The following is a 19368-nucleotide window of genomic DNA, read 5'->3' as shown; positions in this document are numbered from 1 at the left end:
TGCTACTAGCAGGTGCACTCTCTGATAAAATATACCTTCGTGAGCTCATGCGATGTTTTGTTGCTACTCCTGCACAGGATCATAATGTGCGAAAGCATGGCTCATATGAGCAGGCCTTGCAATGTCTGCTGCACCATCCGGTTTATTTAAATTGTTTGAATGCTCCCTCAAATAGTCATTCAGGCATTGGGCCGTTTGGTCCACGTAGAACTTGCCACAGCTGAGAGATATCTTATGACCAACCCACAGCACAATGCTCAATATGGTTGGCGTGATTTTTCATACACCCTTGTCTTTAGGTACGAGAACACAATTGGGCTAATTTGACAGGTGTATAAAGGAACAAATGGGACATTGTATCTAGCAGGCATGTTCTTGAAGCTGTGGGTAAATTTGTGCACATATTTGTACATGAGGTGTACGATTTGTACACCTTAGGCCTAGTGGCGTCTGTTCCGCTTACATTTGATTAGCAAGTCCTTGTCGAGCTGCTCTTCAGCTTTCGGGAAATGGATTCGGCCATGGCACGCATGACCTAATTCCCCCACCTGTTCGCTAGTTGCGCTTCTGCTGTGACGGGTGTTGCGACGCTCGCCACCAAGGTGCTCTGTCAGGAGCATATACTAGATTGACAAGTAACCTTATTTCCGCATTTCTTGTCAGCAATTTGGGCACACTTAGCTAAAACTTTCATGTTTAGTGCACTAGTGAGTAGTTACTCTAAGCACCTTTATGACAAGTTGACTGTCTTTGCCATGCGCTTAGCTGAAAACCTTCTATGTTTTTAAAGCTAATTCTGAACAGTATCCACAATTGCCGACCAAGTCACTTCCTTTGGCCTCCTCGGATGTTCTTATCTTCCAAGCTGAATTAGCCTTTATCAAGCTGAGCCATAATTGTTTGACCAGATGATGAAAATAGGTAATGAACTCGGAGAAAGCATAGGGAAAATAAATATGCATTTTTGGAATTTATATATAGTATGGATAAGGGAAATGAAAGTGGACGAAAAGATAGTTTGCTGTAGGTAGGAGCTGAATCCACACCACCTTCATTAGGCATGTAGTGCCTTACCAATTCAGCTACTGTGGCACTCACCCTCCCATCCCCTTGGCATAAGCTACTGCCACTCACAGCCACAGCAGCAGACGTCTTAACTGCAGGCATCATAAAATACATCAGCAGGCAACTGTTCAAGGGCTCCGACTTCGGCTGCCCCTTGATGCCCTAAGACAGGGTATGATGGTTTATTGGCCATTTGCCCAATTGGGGCAAGTGGCCTGTTGATGTGATTTGATCAAATGAACAGGCATTTGAAATCCCACTTACTCAATTGGTTGTACATGCCGTTGCCAAATCTGTTCTTTGAAAGGTGAAGCGTTCCTCACTAGGACACACCATCGGACATAAGAAGAACAGATATCACTAGATATGACTTCGTGCCATATGTGCTCAGAATTAGCCACAAATTGAAAAACTTGACTAGTAGATATGGTGCCCCAATGGTTTCTCCCGCACCGAAGTGATTAGCCCAATTGTGTCTTTGTAACACGAGTACTGAGAGACAAGGATGTACAAAGAACCATGCCAAGCACTTTGTGTGTTGTGCTGTGGGGGTTATCAGCGCAATACCTCTCGGGCTGTGGCAAGTCCTATGCAGGTCAGAGGGACTAGTGTCTAAAGGGACACTAAAGGCAATTATTAAGTCAAGCTAAAGTAATAGATTAGTACTCGAAATTGTCGAAGGCATCACTGTTATTGCGAACAGAGCTTCAGTAATTGATGAACGGAAGTAACTGCAATACACAATTAGAGGCTGCCCCAGCACATTAAAGTACCAGCCCAATGATGAAGGCACTCCTCATTAAAGTTCTGTCGCTAGGACTTATCTACTAGTAATAAAGAGATTGCTGCATTGCATTATAAGATGAAAGAAAATGCTATTCGTCTAGTTCTATTTGATATTTGGAAAAAAGAACCCATTGAGGTTACCCTTGAAAGCATCGCCCACGCTTACATGTTTTAGTAGTTTCGTTATCACATAGTGCTGAGCTGGATTTTCTGGCTCGCGACACTCGCACAAACTGCAAGTTACAGAGAATTCGATGTTTATGTGATGTTGCGGGATTCCCGAACAGTCCGTGCTACTTGATCAAGAGCAGTTGCGGCGGCGAGTCCAACGTTCTGTCTTGGCTCGGTTGCTACATGGCCGGGCTTACGCATTTTGCACAGAAAACTGTAGCACCGTCTGTAGGGTACTGTTTTACTCACCAATGGAAGTGAAGGGCAGTGATGGCACAACGTCGCCACTCTGTCCTCAGGAGCAGGCGAATTGAATTGCTCTCTAGGTATGCGAACCCTTCAGATGCAATTTTCTCGTAAACTATCTCTTCTTGGCATGGAAGAAGCACTGTGAGGTTTATGGAATGCTACTTTAATAGGCAACATCTACTTAGTATTTGCCTTTAGTGTCCCATTAAATGGCCATAATAGGAAGCACTCAAACAATTCAAATAAATTTCATGGTGTGCATCTTGGCACGCTTTGCAAGGCCTACTAATGTGAACTGTGCTTTTTGCGTGTTATGATCTTGGGCAGTGCATGAGTTCATGGAGGCATATGTTATTAAAACAATCCTGCATGTGTTAGTTAATATAATTCATTTTAATTGCATGTGACCTTAGAAGCAGGCTAGTAGCCAATAAACTGTTGTATGCTACCCCAAGGCATTTAGGCGGTCAAAGTTAGGGCCGTCGACCATTTGCCTGCTCCTAAGAACGATTAATGGCAAATCAGTTCTGTGGAAGCCCGCAAAATCAAGGAGGGTTCACGAAAAGGAAAATTCTCATCAACCTGACTTTAGCACAATGTCCTGGGTTCCATCCCAGGACCTGGAGAAAATTTTTTTTCAGCTATGAAGCTTTTTTTTTTTGAAGAAATCCCTTTAGGGTTTTTAAAAAACTGCTTTGGGCTGAGAAACCTATGAAGCCATCATTGTTTTAACATACATCACATGACATAGCCATAGGTACGTACGATTGTATAACACATAATCACTGATAACTTGACAATCCATGCTTCTCTTTCATATGCTCGTCCAGTACACATGTAGAACGCAACAGTCTGCATGTTGTAAGCTGACTTCAAATGGCCGGAGTAGAAATCATGCTGTCAGTGTCACACAATCCATAGTCACTGACGTCTTTTTGCTTTTGTTACACACATAGTTCATTTTACACAAACATGTTGGTCCGCCTAGCAACACTTCACGTTAATCATAACAATGTTGGGTTACCAGCAAAATGTTACCATAACATTGGTTCCCATAATGCATGGGAGTCGCTCCATTTTGATTTCCGACTTGTGTAGTTGTTTAACCCTTTTGCTGGAATTCAAATTAACAAGTCCTCATTGTTAATTACATGAATGCAATAATGACTTGCAGGCTAAGGCAATGTTTTCAGACTTGCGACGGAAGCAATGTGAGCAGAGGTGTATGTACAAAGAAGTTGTGCGAAGGCTAGGTTTGGTCGTCCTGGTCACCAATTTATGGGAGGCAGCATGAAGAGGTAACTAGGCTTATTCAAGCCAGCCAGCCATGGTGTCACGGGATCTTGGGAGCAGCCGTTCAGGTCGCGTGTACTAGCATGTTCTATTCTTGCTCTGCCTGTGCGTGAGCCCATCTTCTTTGCCTATGTTGGAAGTGATAGCCGCGCGGCTACAGAGCCCATCTCCTAGTGCGAAGTGCAATTGAAATAAAGTCCAATGGTAAAGCCCACAGGTAAAGTGTGCAGACGGTGTCGTCATTGGTAGTGTCGGGTTCTCGCAATCTGAGAGATATACACCAGGCAGCACCGGCAGCATAGGTTGTGAGTGAAGCGCAGCCACATATGATACCAAAGTGAGAAATCGCAACCTGCCACAGGCACTCGTAGATGCACGGGCCTGTAGAAGTCGGAGCTCCAAAAGTAGACCATCTGGCAGCTTGGGACTTGCGTGGAGATAGCGCAAGTGTTGGTCACTCATGTTGTTGACTTAGAAGTGATTCTCGAGCTGAAGAAACCAGATGGCAAGGTTGCTCCTGCAAAATTTCGGTAGGCCATGCATCTGCGGAAGATGTGAGCACAACATTGGAAAGCTTGCCTGCTGCTGCTTTCAGTGGAATCTCGAATGCCGATAGCATCAGGGTTGCAGTGGTCACTCAATGCATCACGAAGGTTGTGCTTGTGGCAACGCGGCGCCAGCGAGAGTGAAATTTGCGCCTTGTTGAGTCGGTGGCTGAGCCTCTGAATTGGCGATGAGCAAGTTGCCCCGAGTGGAAAGCGGGCAGCTTGTGGGGACGTCTAAGGAAGAACAGCGACGAGCTGTAAAGTAGCCGAAGGCGCTTGCGTTTAGCCCAGTGTATTTCTTGGAAAGAATCGTCGAGCAGCTGCCTTTGAGCTGGGGGAGGAAGCTCATGGACCACGTAGAGGTTTGATGCTGGGGTCGGCGCATGCCGACGACCGGCACGGGTGGAAGCAGGTGATGTGGGACGACCATATTCAGAATGACATGATAGATGGCGAGAGCTGTTGTGATGGAGTACCAGCTGGAGGAGAGTGAGTGCTCGAGGTGACATAGTGAGCAAGGACGGCTGCCCACTTCAGGTGCAAGGAGTGACCCCTTCAGGTGCAAGGTTGCCGCGAGAAAGGCTCTTGCGCCTTGTGTCCAGACCTCAACAGAGCCATACGTTTCATACATCCTAGACATCTTGGCTCTTTGCCACAAAGCCCACGATACTTTGCCTGATGCAAAAAAGGTGGCTAAAAGGCATCGCCGACGATTCTTTCAATTTTTTTTTTTTTGGCAACGTCTTTCCTATCGGCGCCATGATAAATGAATGCCGTCGCCTTGAATAAGCTAAGCCTCGTCCACAGGAGCTAATACGCTCCTGTGGACGAGGCTTCAGCGACTTCGCTCGTAGCTAAGTGCTCTTTTATCTTTATTAGCTAGCGTTTTGAAGTGTGTTCTTTTGCATGGAGTAGGGGCGCAAATTTTGAATTTTTGGTAGTAGGAAACGTACCGGCTTTGTCTAGGTCTGGCGGCTCCCCCGTTAGGCCTAGGGGGTAGTTCTTTCAGCTAGCTCTTCGGATTCTTACATGGAGTAGGGAGTGATAATTCTTGTTTTTGTTTGGGATAGCGGTCGAGGTCGGATTTGCGTGAGTGATTCGGCGAACTTGCTCGTTGGGCCTAGGGAGGTAGGCCTAGCGATGAAATCGAAAAACGTGAAGGCCGCGGGGGACGGGGAGCAAGTGCAGTGCGACGAGTGCCTGCGCTGGTGCTTCCTCGACGAGACTGAATTCCAGAATTTAGCAGAAGCGGTGGGGTCTAGCCTCACGTGCAGGTCGTGCGAGGGCGTCAAGGAAGCCGTCCAAAAACTGGAAGGGAATTGGGCGGCTAAGTTTGAAGAGCTTAAGGCAAACCTGAGGGAGGAGCAGGAGAAGTGGGTAGCACTGCAGGCGAAGGTTGAAAATTTTGTCAAGGTGGAGGCGGCCCAGGCCGCGCAGTTGGTGAGGACTGTGGCCGAGCTTGGGGAGGCGAAAGAAAGGAGCGCCGAACTGCAAAGGCGGCTCGACGCTCTTGAGACTCGCGCAGCGGATAATGTCGGGTCAGGACACCAAAGCGAGGGCGAAGTGGGAGGCAGGGAGCCAAAGCAAGCGGTCGCCAGCTCGCCGCCGGTGAATCGGCGTAGCTATAGCGAAGCAGCGCAACACGCCCCGAGTGAGGCGACGCTGCAGCCACAGGAAGCCGGGAAGCAGGGAGAAGTAGGAGAGATTGAAAGGGTGATTATTGCTGGCGACTCAAACATGGCTGGGTGCTCAAAAGCAATTGTGGAGAGGGTGAAAGGCGACAAAAGAGTGGCGGTAGGGGCATTTCCAGGGCAGACACTGGGTTCTGTCATGGAGCGAGCAAAAGAAAAGCTCACGGAAAATGCCCACGTGCGCAACCTTGTCGTAGTAGCAGGTGGGCTAAATGACGTCCTTAAAGGGCCCCTGAAACGGTTCGGACAAATTTTGTAGGCGCGTAGGGTACAGCTTAAGTAAAACATTCGCACCACAATTTAAGTGAAGCGTTACGTATTAACGGAGCTGCAAGCGATTAGAAGTTACCCTCCTCCCTAGCTATGCTTTTCCTCCTCAACTCGCTCGCCGAGCGAGCGGCGCTAAGCTCTGCCTTCACTGGTTCAGCGTCACGATGCGACGTCACATCGCCCACTTCCGGTTGTTTAGGAGCACGCCCCCTCCCGCGCGAGACCTCTCCGCTAGCCGCTTGGCCGTCGACCGAGAGCTATCGAAGCAGCGTGCGTTGCGAGCATTCTGTCGTAGCGCCGAACGTGTCCGGTACTCCGCTAAAAACAGGCAAGCTGGTCATTTCGGCAAATGACTGGAGGCATAAACTCAAGCTGATGAAGGAACTTTAGCGTAGACGTACGTGAGCAGCCTGATCGGTCTGCACGGTCCAGACACTTGCTGGCGCAGCGCTTAACCAGTCAAACAAAGCGCTAATATTGCTCTAACCAAGTGTAAAGCATTTTAAACATTTTTAAATCAACGTGTTGATGATTACACTCCTGCGAAAAATACACACCAGCAGCAAAGAATACACTTCGTTGCTGCTACTGTGTATGGTTGAGCTCTGTGCCACCAGGTGGCAGCACCGTGCAGACCGTTGACATTTGCCCTTCTGCTCATCTCGTGGCTCACCCCGGCACAGTCAAGCGGCCAGACCCTGTCCCCTTGCGCTTGCGTTTGCCCTAATACTGGACTCGTGGTTTGCAGGTCGCTAGGTTTGCAGTCCACAAGGCAACAAAGTCGAATCATAGTGCTCGCGAAAAGACTGAGACCGACTCTGACCGCGGAGCTCTCGTCAAAATGGAGTATGTTGTAACACAAGCAGACGACACTTGCTGTGTGCCGGAAGTGCTGAAGTGTACTAAAAAACTATTCTTGTGTATTCTCTTTAAGTTATTTTCTTTTTACAAAAACAAAGTAACTAACATTCCAACTATTACGAGCATCATTTGTTCACCATAAAGTTGGAAAAATTATCGACCACGCGCCCTCGTCAGCCAATCAGATAACTCGCCCATGTGACGTAATATGGGTTATTTGCATCATATGGGTAGGGGCGGCTTAAAATTCCGCCGAGCAGTGCGCTGCGATCGGCAGCGATGGGTATTTTTAAAACCTTATAATAAATTACACGCTTTACGCAGAGCACTTAGATGCATCAATTAATGATCAGAAGAACCTACTCTAACGACTCAGTACGTTTGTAGAAAATCGCCAAAATCGTTTCAGGGTCCCTTTAACAGGAAAGGGCCAGGACTAGCCCAGCGCTTGGCGAAGGGGGTGGACGACTTGCGTGAGCTATCCCCTCAGGTGCAGATCGTGGTGTGCACGGTGCCGGAGGTGCCTGTGCGTGACAGTCACGTACAAAGAGCCGTAATGGCTGCCAATGAGGCAATATGGAAAATGAGCCGAGAGAAAGGCTTCGAGGTTGTCGAAGTAAACAGGGAAGTGAGAAGTTGTGGTGGTTTTAAACGAGATGGGATCCACTTCAATTACAGGCTAGCACGAGAAGTGGGCTGGCGACTTGGGGGTCGCGCTGTTGCTTTTTTAGGGGGCCCGCGGGCGCTCAGGAGGTCAGAGTAGGTAGTAATAAAGAAGGTCCCCTAGGGGAACATCAGAAGAGCATCGCCGTCGATAAGAGAAAAAGGAGGAAAGCAAGAACAAGTGCTCGCCATGCAATAGGCTACATAAACATGCAGGGCGGCAGAAGAAAGGAAAAGTGGGCAGAGATTGAGGAGCAGTTACATAGAGAACAAATAGGGGTGTATGCGGTTACAGAAACGCACCTAAGAGACTCAGAAGAGCCGCCAGTTATTGAGAATTATGTATGGGAAGGGTGCAACAGAACTAAGTCGGAAAGAAAGGGAGGGGGAGTCGGAATGCTCATCCATCAGGGAGCCAAATGGAAAAGAGTAAATTCACAATGTCAAGAGCATCTTTGGTTATCAGGTACAATGAGTGGGAAAGAAACTTGGCTTGGAGTTACGTATTTGTGGACCGGAATAAATTGCACAGAGAAGAATAAAGAGTTAGTGGAATGCATAAGCGCTGATATTAGGGGTTTCGGGAATGGTGCTGAGATAGTCCTATTAGGTGACATGAATGCCCACATACAGGATTTAGATGGCTATACCGACAATAACGGGAAGTCAATGCTAGACCTTTGCGAGCAACATAACCTCGTGATCGTGAATACAGGGCCTAAGTGTGAAGGACAGATCACGTGGGAAGTGGGAAACCGGCAATCGACCATTGATTACTGTCTGATGACAGAAGGAATTCATGATAAGTTGAGAGAAATGGTCATCGATGAGGAAGGGTTTAGCAGCATAGGGAGTGACCATAAACGCATCATTTTGAAAATGGGATATGTAGTTGGGAAAGAGAGCAACGAAAGCAAAATGGCCAGTCCAAATTTGAACGCTGAACAAATAGCAAATATAGTCACTAGAGTGGAGGAAGAAATTGGCAAGTCGCCAAGTAAGGAGTGGGAATATGGTGAGCTTCTAAGTGTAGTAACGACAGAAATACGGAAAGAGAAACAACATGTTCATTGGAAAGGAAAAAAGAAACCGAAAAGCTGGTGGAACAAGGAGATACGAGAAGCGATCGCCGAACGACAGAAAGCATCTCGAGAGCACAGGCAGGCAAAGAAGGCACAGTTGCCACAGGATGAAGTAACCAGTAAATGGGAAATATACCGGGAGAAAAAGTCTATAGTTCAAATACTGGTGCAAGCAAAATTAAAAGGTGAAAGTGAAAGTTGGTTGTCAGAAATACGTGAGAAAAAGAAGGCCGCACCTAGAATATTTTGGAATCACATAAAATTATTAGGCAGGAAGTCAACAACAATACAACAACATATCCTAGACGAAGATGAAAACAGACTGGAAGGAGAAGCAGCAATAAATTACATCCAAAAAATAACAGCCGAATCTTTCCAAGGCAAGGACGAGGTTGTATTTGAAGAAAAGAGCATGAAAGAGACCCAAGGGGGAAAGGAGCTAGTGCTTACAAATTTAAACTGGAAGAAAGCGGAAGAGAAAATTCCTAAGCGCACAGCCACAGGGCTAGACGAGGTTCCCGTTAGGCTGATAAATGAACTGGGACCAAAAAGTAAGGAAGCTCTCGTGAAAGCAGTTGAAAAAACTTTAAAAGATAGACGAATACCAGACAGTTGGCGACAAAGTAGAATGAATTTAATTTATAAAGGTAAGGGGGAGAAAGACAGAATTCACTCGTATAGACCATTGACCATTACATCGGTAATATACAGGCTAGCAATGCAGGCAATCAAATTAAAGCTTCAAGCATGGGCAGAAAATAATGGCATTTTGGGAGAGCTTCAGAATGGCTTTAGAATAGGTAGGCGTTTGGATGACAACTTGTTTGTTCTTACTCAGTGTATTGAAATATCAAAAGCAGACCGCTGTATGTGGCCTTTTTGGACATTACAGGAGCATACGACAACGTAGACCGCAGCATTTTGTGGGATATTCTGGAAGGGGAAGGCTTAGGTAACGATTGTATACAGCTTTTGAGAGAGATTTACCTAGAAAATACTGTTTGCGTTGAATGGGAAGGGATGAGGAGCACGGAGAAAGTTCATATCAACAAGGGACTGAGGCAGGGGTGCCCTTTATCCCCGCTGCTGTTTATGATGTACATGGTGAGGATGGAGAGGGCGCTAGAAGGAAGTAATATCGGGTTTAATCTCTCATACAAACAGGTAGGTACAGTAATAGAGCAGCAACTCCCAGGTTTATTTTATGCGGACGACATTGTGTTGCTCGCAAACAAGCAAAGTGATTTGCAACGTCTGGCTAATATCTGTGGACAGGAAGGCAACAATTTAGGTTTGAAATTTAGTGTTAGAAAATCAGGTGTTATTGTATTCAATGAAAACAGTGAACAGAGAGTGGAGATACAGGGCCAAGAAATACCTCGGGTAACAGAATATAAATACCTTGGTATATGGATAAACGAAGGCAACGGATATATGGAAACACAGGAAAAAACCATAACAGTCAAGGGGAAGAGAAATGCAGCCATAATGAAGCACAGAGCGCTATGGGGATACAATAGGTACGAGGTCCTCCGAGGTATGTGGAAAGGGGTAATGGTTCCAGGACTTACTTTTGGAAATGCGGTTGTTTGCTTTAAATCAGGGGTACAATCAGGACTCGATGGGAACCAAAGGTCAGTGGGTCGCCTCGCATTGGGCGCTCACGGGAAGACTACAAATGAAGCTGTGCAAGAGGATATGGGCTGGACTAGTTTTGAAGTGAGGGAAGCTCGCAGTAAAATTGAGTATGAAGAACGGCTGAGGAATATGGAGGAAAGTAAATGGGCTGGGAGAGTGTTCAGGTATCTGTACAGGCAAAACATTGATTCACAGTGGAGGAAAAGAACTAGGAAGCTTACCAGCAAGTATGCGGCCTGTGGGGTGGGCAACACAGCAACAAAGAAGGTCAAGCGGAAAGTCAGAGAGGCTGAATTAATCTCATGGGTGGCGGCAATGGAAAAGAAACCTGCCATGAGTAACTACTTAAGGGGAAAAAACGAAATTAGGAAAGAAACCATTTATGATAACTCAAAGGGAAGCTCATTACTTTTCGAAGCGAGATCGGGATGCCTTAGAACACGCACCTATAAAGCGAGATATAAGAAGGAAGAAGAAGCATGTGCTTGCTGCGGTAAAGCTAGGGAAATGACGGAGCATATTTTATTAGAATGTGAAGACGTCTATCCAGCGGTCGATTTAGGCACCACTGGCCTCCTTGAAGCCAGTGGTTCAGCGGGAGCAGTGGTAAAGCAAACAGGTCCGCAATAGACATCAGTAAGAGGCGATTGGAGGATTGGTGGAAGAAAAGTAGAGAAACGACAAAGGACGGAGACGTACAAAAGCACAGTTCGCAATAGGGTATCAGAAAATTTGGACGTGGTAGTTCATAGTGTTTTTTTTTTTCATTGGTTAACCTAGGTAGGATATTAGACAGCATAGTAGCAAGAGCTTGGTGGCGCAAGCCACCGCCCCGTTCCAAAGGGGACGCTCATAACATCCATCCATCCAAGGAGGAGACTACAGGCGAGGGAAGGGCAGCGCGTTTGCGGCTCACGTTCCAGGCATAGTTTATTATAGGAGGCCTTGGTCGGAGCGGCTTTGAACCCCCAAGACTCCACGGTAAGTGACTTTGAACGATTATAACTCTATGAGTGTGCATGTGTTCAAAGTGAGGAGACGCGCTGATATGACTTATTGAAGGTCTCAGTACAACATGGCGCGACAGGTGGCCGTCCAGAACCATTTTGCACGATCACTGTGTTTCTTCGAGCTTTGTCGTAATCGAGGTGACTTGAGTGCTTAGAGTCAAGCGAGTGTACTTAAAGATGAGTATTTTACATGGTGACGGGCTTTGCCGCGTCTTTAATTGGGTGGATGTGAGCATTCGACATGTTCCCCGAAGCGCAAGCCACTACCATAATAGTTACGTGCAGTGCGAGGTGAGCTAAGCTTCGCTGCCTAACCGCGGCCTGGATATGTGGCGGCTCGTTAAGGGTTTACTGCGGTGCGCGTGTGTGTGTTTGTACAGCGACCATTTGAGCGAGAACCGACGGCGCTTCTTTGTGCGCGGTATCTGCTAGCTGGCGCGTACGTGGCGCCAATCCCCTAGCTCGTGCGATTGTGTGCAGTAGGTCGCTCACTAAGCGCGCATTGTGCAGATTTGCCAGTACGCTCCGTGCTATCGTCCGTGTCTCTTCGCGCCCACATCGCTGATTGTGCAGGCAGTGCGCGACTGTGGCGCTTAGCATGTAGAGCCTGAGCCCGTCGACTTTGATCTGCGGGCGTGAAATGTCGGCTGCGTGTTTGTGGTATTAAAAGCGTGTGGTGAGCTTCCAACGGCACTACGGGTCAACGCCGCATGAGCTGCCGGTCAGAGTATAAGAACCTCATTATTGTTAGCGTACTGCTTGGTGGTAACAGGTGTCCTGCTTGGGTTCAGATTACTGGATACGGCGTCACTTAAACGGCGACGGCCGGAGCAGGTGAGTATCAGTGGCGCCGGCACCTCGGCGGCCAGAAAACGATGCCTGTGCCGTGACGAGATATATCAATTTACGCGATAGAATTGCTGGCGATGGCACATACGGGCGCGTCGCTCCATGGCTGTGTTCTTTGCTGAGGCCGCCACTACGCCTGCCGTGCACATACTACGATATATCTATATAGTCGATGTTTGTGCAATGTTGTTATTCAACAGCTGGCACTGTGCACTGGATACTTGGACTTGTTTAATGTTTAATTACTTTGCTGCTGTGCCATTGCGTATTGGGTACAGATATTCAGTTTTGAATTCTAGGTGCCAAATCAGGATCATATCAGATCATATCATATCAACAAAGGATCATGTCACACATCACAGCGTCATCCTATATTGCACGAGTATTAATGACAAAATTGCTGCTGCTGGTGAAAAATTAAGGCAGACCGATCAGCCTATATCTGCGAGAAAAATGTGCTTGAAGTCCACCATTATCTATTCTAAAGAGGTACTACCTTGGTGTTTAATGTCAGTAACACTTATGAGTTATGCATCCTTTTGTGTGAAATAATTTGTCTTAGAAGCCATTCATTGTAAGGGATCAGTAAACATCTCATAGCTTATGTAGTGCACAAGTGCATGAGTTGGGCAAAGGTTTTAGTTTGTAAAGATCAAAGCTATTAAGATATAAAATTTTGGCAAGCTTAGTTTAACAGTAACCTTACCAATATACAAAACCTAATGTAGCAGCAGGTGTTCTCCAAGATAAACTTGCGACCAGCTTTTTCGTGTTCTGTGTGACCATTGTAGTGTCAAATTTGTCTCTTTTATTTCAGGACTGCAGTTGTGGCCGTTTCATTGCCAGCTGTGAGGATGAAGCAGCTTTATAGCCGGAGATCAGACGCCTCCCATCAGTTTCCCTTTTCAGCAATAGAGGCCTTGGTATGCTCTTACCTAGGGTTCACTTTTTTTTACCCTGTATGTTTTAAGTGCAATGGCTAGTTTAGTGGCATCACATAGAGTGATTGGCGTGACGCCTGTTCCATGGGACATATGCAGGTTATCCCATGTAACTTTAGCAAACTCAAAAAATATGCAAATGCCACCTAGCTGCACAGGACCTAGATAATGTTGTTTCCTGTCTCTTGGAAATACTTGAATTTTCTGCATTTTGCCTAATTGCATAATTAGCCTTAATCAGTTAATCAACTTATCAAATATTAGATAAAAAGTCTCAATTATAAAATTGTAGAGCAACGTGAAAATTTCCCAGTACAGCTTTCTGTGGCTCAATATGTGCTACATAATGTATTTAGGACCATGAAAGAAGCCTGAGAATCTCGCAATGTGCCTTGAGTGTGTGTGACAGCGCCTGTGTTGTGTTCTTCCTTCAGTCCTCGTCTTTTGCGCTGTACAATCATGTCGACCTCGAGTGGCCAGTCCCGTGGCAGTTTTGCATATATTTGAGTGCTTGCCCTGTATAGGCATGTGTGTTCGAGTAAAAAAAAAATACTGAAGGAGCCCAACGTGATGTATTTCAGGACAAGTGTATGATGTAAATTACTATGTAACAATAAAGTAAGAAACTGAAACAAGACTTCACAGTAGAGGTATGCAGGTGTGTGCATCAGCATAATGACAAAAACTTTGTGCTAGTTTAGAAAAATATTAATTAGATTGGTTTCTGTCATTCTTCTCTATGACATCATTATTGCAAAAATGTGCTCTCTAGTATTGCACGATTAAAGATACAGTTCAAATACATCATTTGCTAGCACCTTCACATTCATAGCAACATAGAGAGGAATGGTTAAAAATTTGCTTTGCTTCTCTGACCTTCATTTTAGGTCCTTCTCATGTTTGCTGAGCTTCTGAAAATATCATAGACACCTTCCAGGGTTTACAGGCAGGTTGAGTACATTATGCCAGATTGTGGAGAAGCTGCAGAGGTCGCAGCGTCTATAGTGGTGTCCGGTAAATGCAAGTTTCTTGCATGATGCATTATGCTCAGTACCAATTAGATTAAGTTATCATTTTAGCGAAAATCTTTGTATTACAGATATATATCAATGTGTGTCCAAAGGACTGTACTTTTTATAAGAGTTGCTCATTCTCTAAGTCTACTGTTCGGTGTTGTAAAATGCATGTTTGTTGGACAGCATAGTGTTTGGCCTTCAGCTGAAGGCACATTTGCATGTGCATAAAGCTGCAGTAAGCCAAATGTGAATAAGATAAGGGCTAATACGATACAGCCATGTAGCAAAATTTACACGTGAGCAAACTGTTTGATGCGATCCCTAGGAAAGTAAGCAAAAATATAAGAATGTGCTTATATGATAAACAGTACCTATGTTTCAGGTGCATGGCTTTCTACCGCCATATTCCATACCAGTTCATTATTTAACACTTTAAAACTATTTGCCCTGTCTATGTCTAACTGCTCTAAATTCGAAAATTTTTATTGATTGCACTGTGAAGGTTTTGGCCGTGACTTAAGTCACCGCCAGAATTAAATTTATAGTTGTGGCCGTTCTATGTGTGATAACAAAAAACCATCTTGGAACCAGCTGACTGTTATGCAGTATGCTAAGTGTGTGTATTAGAAAAGTTACTTATATTTTCATTGTAACCATGTATAAAGTATGTATATACACATCTTGAAGCCATAGACTGTGTAATCTTAATTGAAGGTGTTATTGTGTGGAGGTTTTTTTGTAAGCATTGTCTAGAATTTGCACTACATTAAGGTGTAGTGAAGCCAAGAGAAAAATATTGTTAAGACAAAATGGCTGAAGTACATCCTTAAGAGTCTTAAGCGCATTTAGATGACGTTACAGCATGTAGTAAAACAAGAATGGAAGCTGAGGTGCTTAATTTTTGTTCATTATTACCATATGGCACCAACATACAATGGAGACAAAAAGAGGAAGAGAAGTGAAGTGCACCAAAGGGCAACTCGCTCCTGATGGGAGCTGCATTCACATCTGCATAATGCATGCAATCTTTGAGTTATAGTAGCAGCTATCCACCTGTTCACTTTGTTGCACATTTGTATTGTTTATGTACTAAGTCTGGCCCTGGAAGTGTTAGGCAGTGCCACTCATGGCATTGGTGCTGCATGCAACACATCCTTCTAACCACAGATGTCATGTATTATGTGAACCTAAGTTCTTTTGAATTCATGTAACCCATAAAAGTTCCGTTTGAAAGCATGTGGCCATATTTGCCACCATTGCCATCAGTAGCACTGGCTGACAATCACAGGGCGAGAGGTTAACCTTGCTCAGCTATTATGGAAAACTATTTTACATACAAATGTGGTAATAGTATACATGGCAAAAGCCTCACAGAATGAAATTTTTTACCCGCATCTTACAATAATTGTTATTTTGCTTTAACTCAGGATGCCTTTCCACCTGCGTTGCATCATGTGGCTGACCACTCCAACGATCTCGGCAGAATCGTTATACAGGTGTGTTCTTTTGTGATTCTCAGTAGTGATATCTTGTAGTTTACGTTCAATGTAAATGCACAGATCGAATGAAAAACAGGTTAAAAGATGAGCTCACAGGTGCTGTATCCAAACGTTTGTTAGGAAGGAAAATCTTTGTTACAAGTTGTCATTATGGCAACACAAGAAAGTGTGCTCATCAAACCACCAGTACCTAGCAAGCAACAGCATTATACCATGGAAGAAGCCAAAACATCAGGCAAAAACCTGTACTAAACTAGGGACCGCATTAAGACGTTTCGGAGGCTTAAACTATTTCTTGGGTTACTCTGTCTAATTGCTTGAACTGAATTGACATGTCCTGCAAAACAGTTTGCATTCGCATTTGATACAGTCTGCAGCAAAATGTGAACAAAGGGCTGCAATACTCTAAGGGCCTACTATTGAAGTAGCAACCAGTCTTCCCAGTGTACTGCAGCCTCAGGAAAATGAAATGTGGTACATTGCACCACATGCACACAACAAATTTTAATCCATAAGCATCTGTACACTGTGCTTGTGCAGGACTGGGCAACTGGCTGTTCGTCACTGAAACAACTACGTACTTCAAGACTGTATTGGGAAGCCTCCATCTTTTTCAGTCAGTGTAACAGTCCTTAAAAATATGGATTTCCATGAACATTTTGTCTGCCACTCTTTTCTTTGTCGTTTTTTTTTTTTTTGCACTCCTGCTTTGATGGCTGCGAGACACTTCAGGCTGGCTGAAGAGACAGTGGTAGCCTGGTAGCTGGCCTCGCAAAGTTACTTTGATTTTTAAGAGCCAACTTGCTTTGGACAATGTTGAATAACACATCAAAAGGCTCGGGAATATTGACAAGGTTAGAATGACTTTGAAAGAAGTTTATGAGGTTTTTTTTAACTGATCTGTCTGCTGAGACCAAATGATGTCAGCTTTTAATGAAGCAATGTTCAAGCTGGAAAACTGCAAGGCTGTGTGGATACTCAAACACCATCATTGCTTTATATAGCTGAAGTTGCTCCGTGACATCAAGGCATTGATTGAAAACATTTTTATTTGCAGGATATTCGTGGAACTCGTGGGTGGACCGCCTATTCCGGTAGCCCACTGGTTACTGCTGCTGCGCTGGCCCTCCCCACCAGCCAGTGCTGACGGTCAGGATCATAGCTGAGCAGAATAGCCTCCCACTGCTCTTTTGAGGGATTTGGAATGGGGTCAGCTATGGGATTAAATTGGCAAATCCACACCATGTGGTATAGGTTAGCTACCTCTCCACAGTGTGGGCATTGCAGGGAGTATAGTGTAGGGTACCACTGGTGTAACTTAGCTGGCGTTGGGTATGTATTAGTGTAAAGGATGTTGCCAAACGGCATGGACGCTGAGAGGTCATTTCCCTTCCTAGAATTGTGGGAGGTCGCCGTTTTCGGGCTTAGCCGAGAGTAAAGCCAGCCGGGCGCTTCGGTAATGAGTCGGGAGACGCTCTTTGACGGCAGATAGCCCGCGCCGACATGTCGGGACAGTTTAACCTGTCACACGTACGGGCTTGAGACGTAGGAAAGGGTGCGACGTTGGGGGCCCTTTGTCCCGGAAGCACGGACGGAGGCGCCCTGCCTGGGACGTACCACGAGCAAAGCGTCGTTAGGGCGTCAATGGTCGTGCCGGGGGGGGTACAAAGCGGCAGCTTAAAACCGGAGGGATCGGTGACCCGATGCGCGGTCCCTTGAAAGGTAGGCTGGCACCCGAGACAGATCCTTCTGCGTACTTAGCTTTACGGGCCCGCCGGAGGAGACGAACCATGCACAAGACGGCATTGTGAATCGGCGGGTGCGCTTCGGCAGAGGTGCCCTTTGTGGCACGCAGTGCGCGATGGGTTTAGTTAAGGCGCGAAGACGGGGCGACGCATATGGTCGTTCCCCGTAAGTGTTTTTCAAAGTGTTGGGAGGTTTTCCATATATGTCGCGGAGACGAAACGGTTGGGATGTTATTTGATTATTTGTTGTTTGGTGGTTACTTTCTCTCCCTCTATCTCTCTGAATATTCCAAGGAATGCAGGGAGAGGGTGAGAGAGAGAGTGCCCAATGAGTGACAGCCCAGTTGACCCAATCAGGTCACTGGGGTGTCGTGATTTGCCGTGAGGGGATTCGGGAGGAGCAACTGAAGGTTTAAAACCTGGCTCCCGACCTCTCACGAGGGTTCCGGGCGCAAGAAAGGTGCTCTGCACTTTCGGCTCTGCCGAGTTAAGGCGCCAGTCGCAGTGTAACACAAGGGTCTTGACGTACGAACGGTGCTATGCACTATCGGCTACGTCGAGTTGATACATCAGACCCACTGTAAATAGCTGTCAATGTAAATTTCATGTACATAAATTCTATTCTCCAAGTGCAACGTCTATGGTGTCCCATCTCTGATGGAAGAGGAGAAACGGCGACAGGTGAAGAAAAGTTTCTCTACCAAGTAAGCTGCTTACGCCAGCTTGGAGGCACTCTGTGCCACGAAAGTAAGAAGGAGGTAAAGAAAATTCACTATTAGTTTGTAGTCTCCTAAGAGTGTTCTGTTCCAATTTATTGAGGGATTTGTGTGGTGTTGGGTACTCCTTCCTGGCTGTTCTGTATGGTGCGAGATTGTCAGCATACACTGCTAAAGCAGTTAGGTCCCAGCACTCTTCACGGCCATCAGGGGGAGACGCCCGGTATAGAAGAGCTCTGGCATGCCTGTGAGCGGCTTTGTTTCCTCCTGGTAGTTCCAGGTGACCGGGAAACCAGATGACTGAGGCTTGGCTGGGTGGATGCTTAGTCAGCAATGACAACCCTGACCTGTGAATTAATCCATTATTGAAGTTGCGACAGGCATTCTGGGAGTCGGTGAGCACATCGGCGTTGGGGTTAGATGCTATAGCTAATGCAATAGCTGCTTCCTCTGCGTGAGTGGGGTTGGATGTTTTCATCGAGGCGCAATTCACCATCGATTCTGAAGGCGTTGAAACCAGAATAGTCATCACTCCATTCTTTGGCCCTGCGGTGTTCACATAGAGGGTGTTAGGTTGCTCGTCCTATTTCTTCTGAAGGGCTTCCCCTCTTGCTTTTCTCCTTTCGATGTTATATTCCGGATGCATGTTCCGCGGAATGGGGTACACGTTGATGCGTCTCCTCGGATCACGTGGTACCTCTTCCCTTTGGTCTATCGTATAGGGCAGATTAATATGGATCTTTTTGAGCAGATCTCTACCTGGTTTTGTGAGTGCGAGCCTATTGAGCTGTGAGAGGCATTGTGCTTCCCACATCTCTTTGAGAGTATTATGGACTCCTAGAGCCATGAGCTTTGCCGTTGGCGTGGAGTTTGGTAGCCCCAGTGCCGTCTTGTAGGCCTTCCGGATCAGTGTCTCCAACTTTTCAATTTCCGACTTGGAGAGGTTAAGGAATGCCGTCCCATACATTATCCGGCAGAAGCAAATTGACATGGCAAAAGAAAGGTTGGCGGAATAAGGACTCTTGGTGGCAATTATGTAGGTTCAAAGGCTATCGCACTGAGTAAGAAAATGTGTTCCCGGTACAGCATGAACATAGTGTTAATGCTGAAGAACAAACTGGCACCATCTGCCTAGTCCTACACAAGCGTTTGCACAGAAAGGGATGCCTGTTGGCCTTGAGGGCCACCACTGGAGGGATCAGCTGCTATCGCTATGACATAGAATGTGACATCAGATAACTATAGTTCACACCTTTTCTGCAGCTCACTGGCTGGGCA

The 19368-nt window shown here is 46.0% G+C and overlaps 1 protein-coding gene across 4 annotated transcripts in view; it reads left to right on the top strand.

The window, feature by feature from the left end:
• The window catches only part of LOC139056249 (uncharacterized), a 34355-nt gene that overhangs the window by 1506 nt on the left and 13481 nt on the right, over positions 1 to 19368 (top strand). For 2 of the 4 annotated variants that reach the window (XM_070534320.1, XM_070534318.1), the window contains exons 1-3: positions 10610 to 11295; positions 12991 to 13096; positions 15558 to 15626. In XM_070534320.1, coding sequence (XP_070390421.1) covers positions 13028 to 13096; positions 15558 to 15626 — 138 coding nt within the window. In that variant the 5' untranslated portion in view covers positions 10610 to 11295; positions 12991 to 13027. Of the gene's footprint in view, positions 1 to 10609; positions 11296 to 12990; positions 13097 to 15557; positions 15627 to 16686; positions 16779 to 19368 lie in introns of those variants that run through there. The other 2 variants (XM_070534321.1, XM_070534319.1) reach the window with 2 other exon arrangements.

The sequence above is a fragment of the Dermacentor albipictus genome, chromosome 2, assembly GCF_038994185.2.
Source record: "Dermacentor albipictus isolate Rhodes 1998 colony chromosome 2, USDA_Dalb.pri_finalv2, whole genome shotgun sequence".
NCBI classification, from domain to species: domain Eukaryota; kingdom Metazoa; phylum Arthropoda; class Arachnida; order Ixodida; family Ixodidae; genus Dermacentor; species Dermacentor albipictus.
The sequence above is the reverse complement of the archived record's forward strand: the minus strand, read 5'-3'. Positions and strand labels throughout refer to the sequence as shown.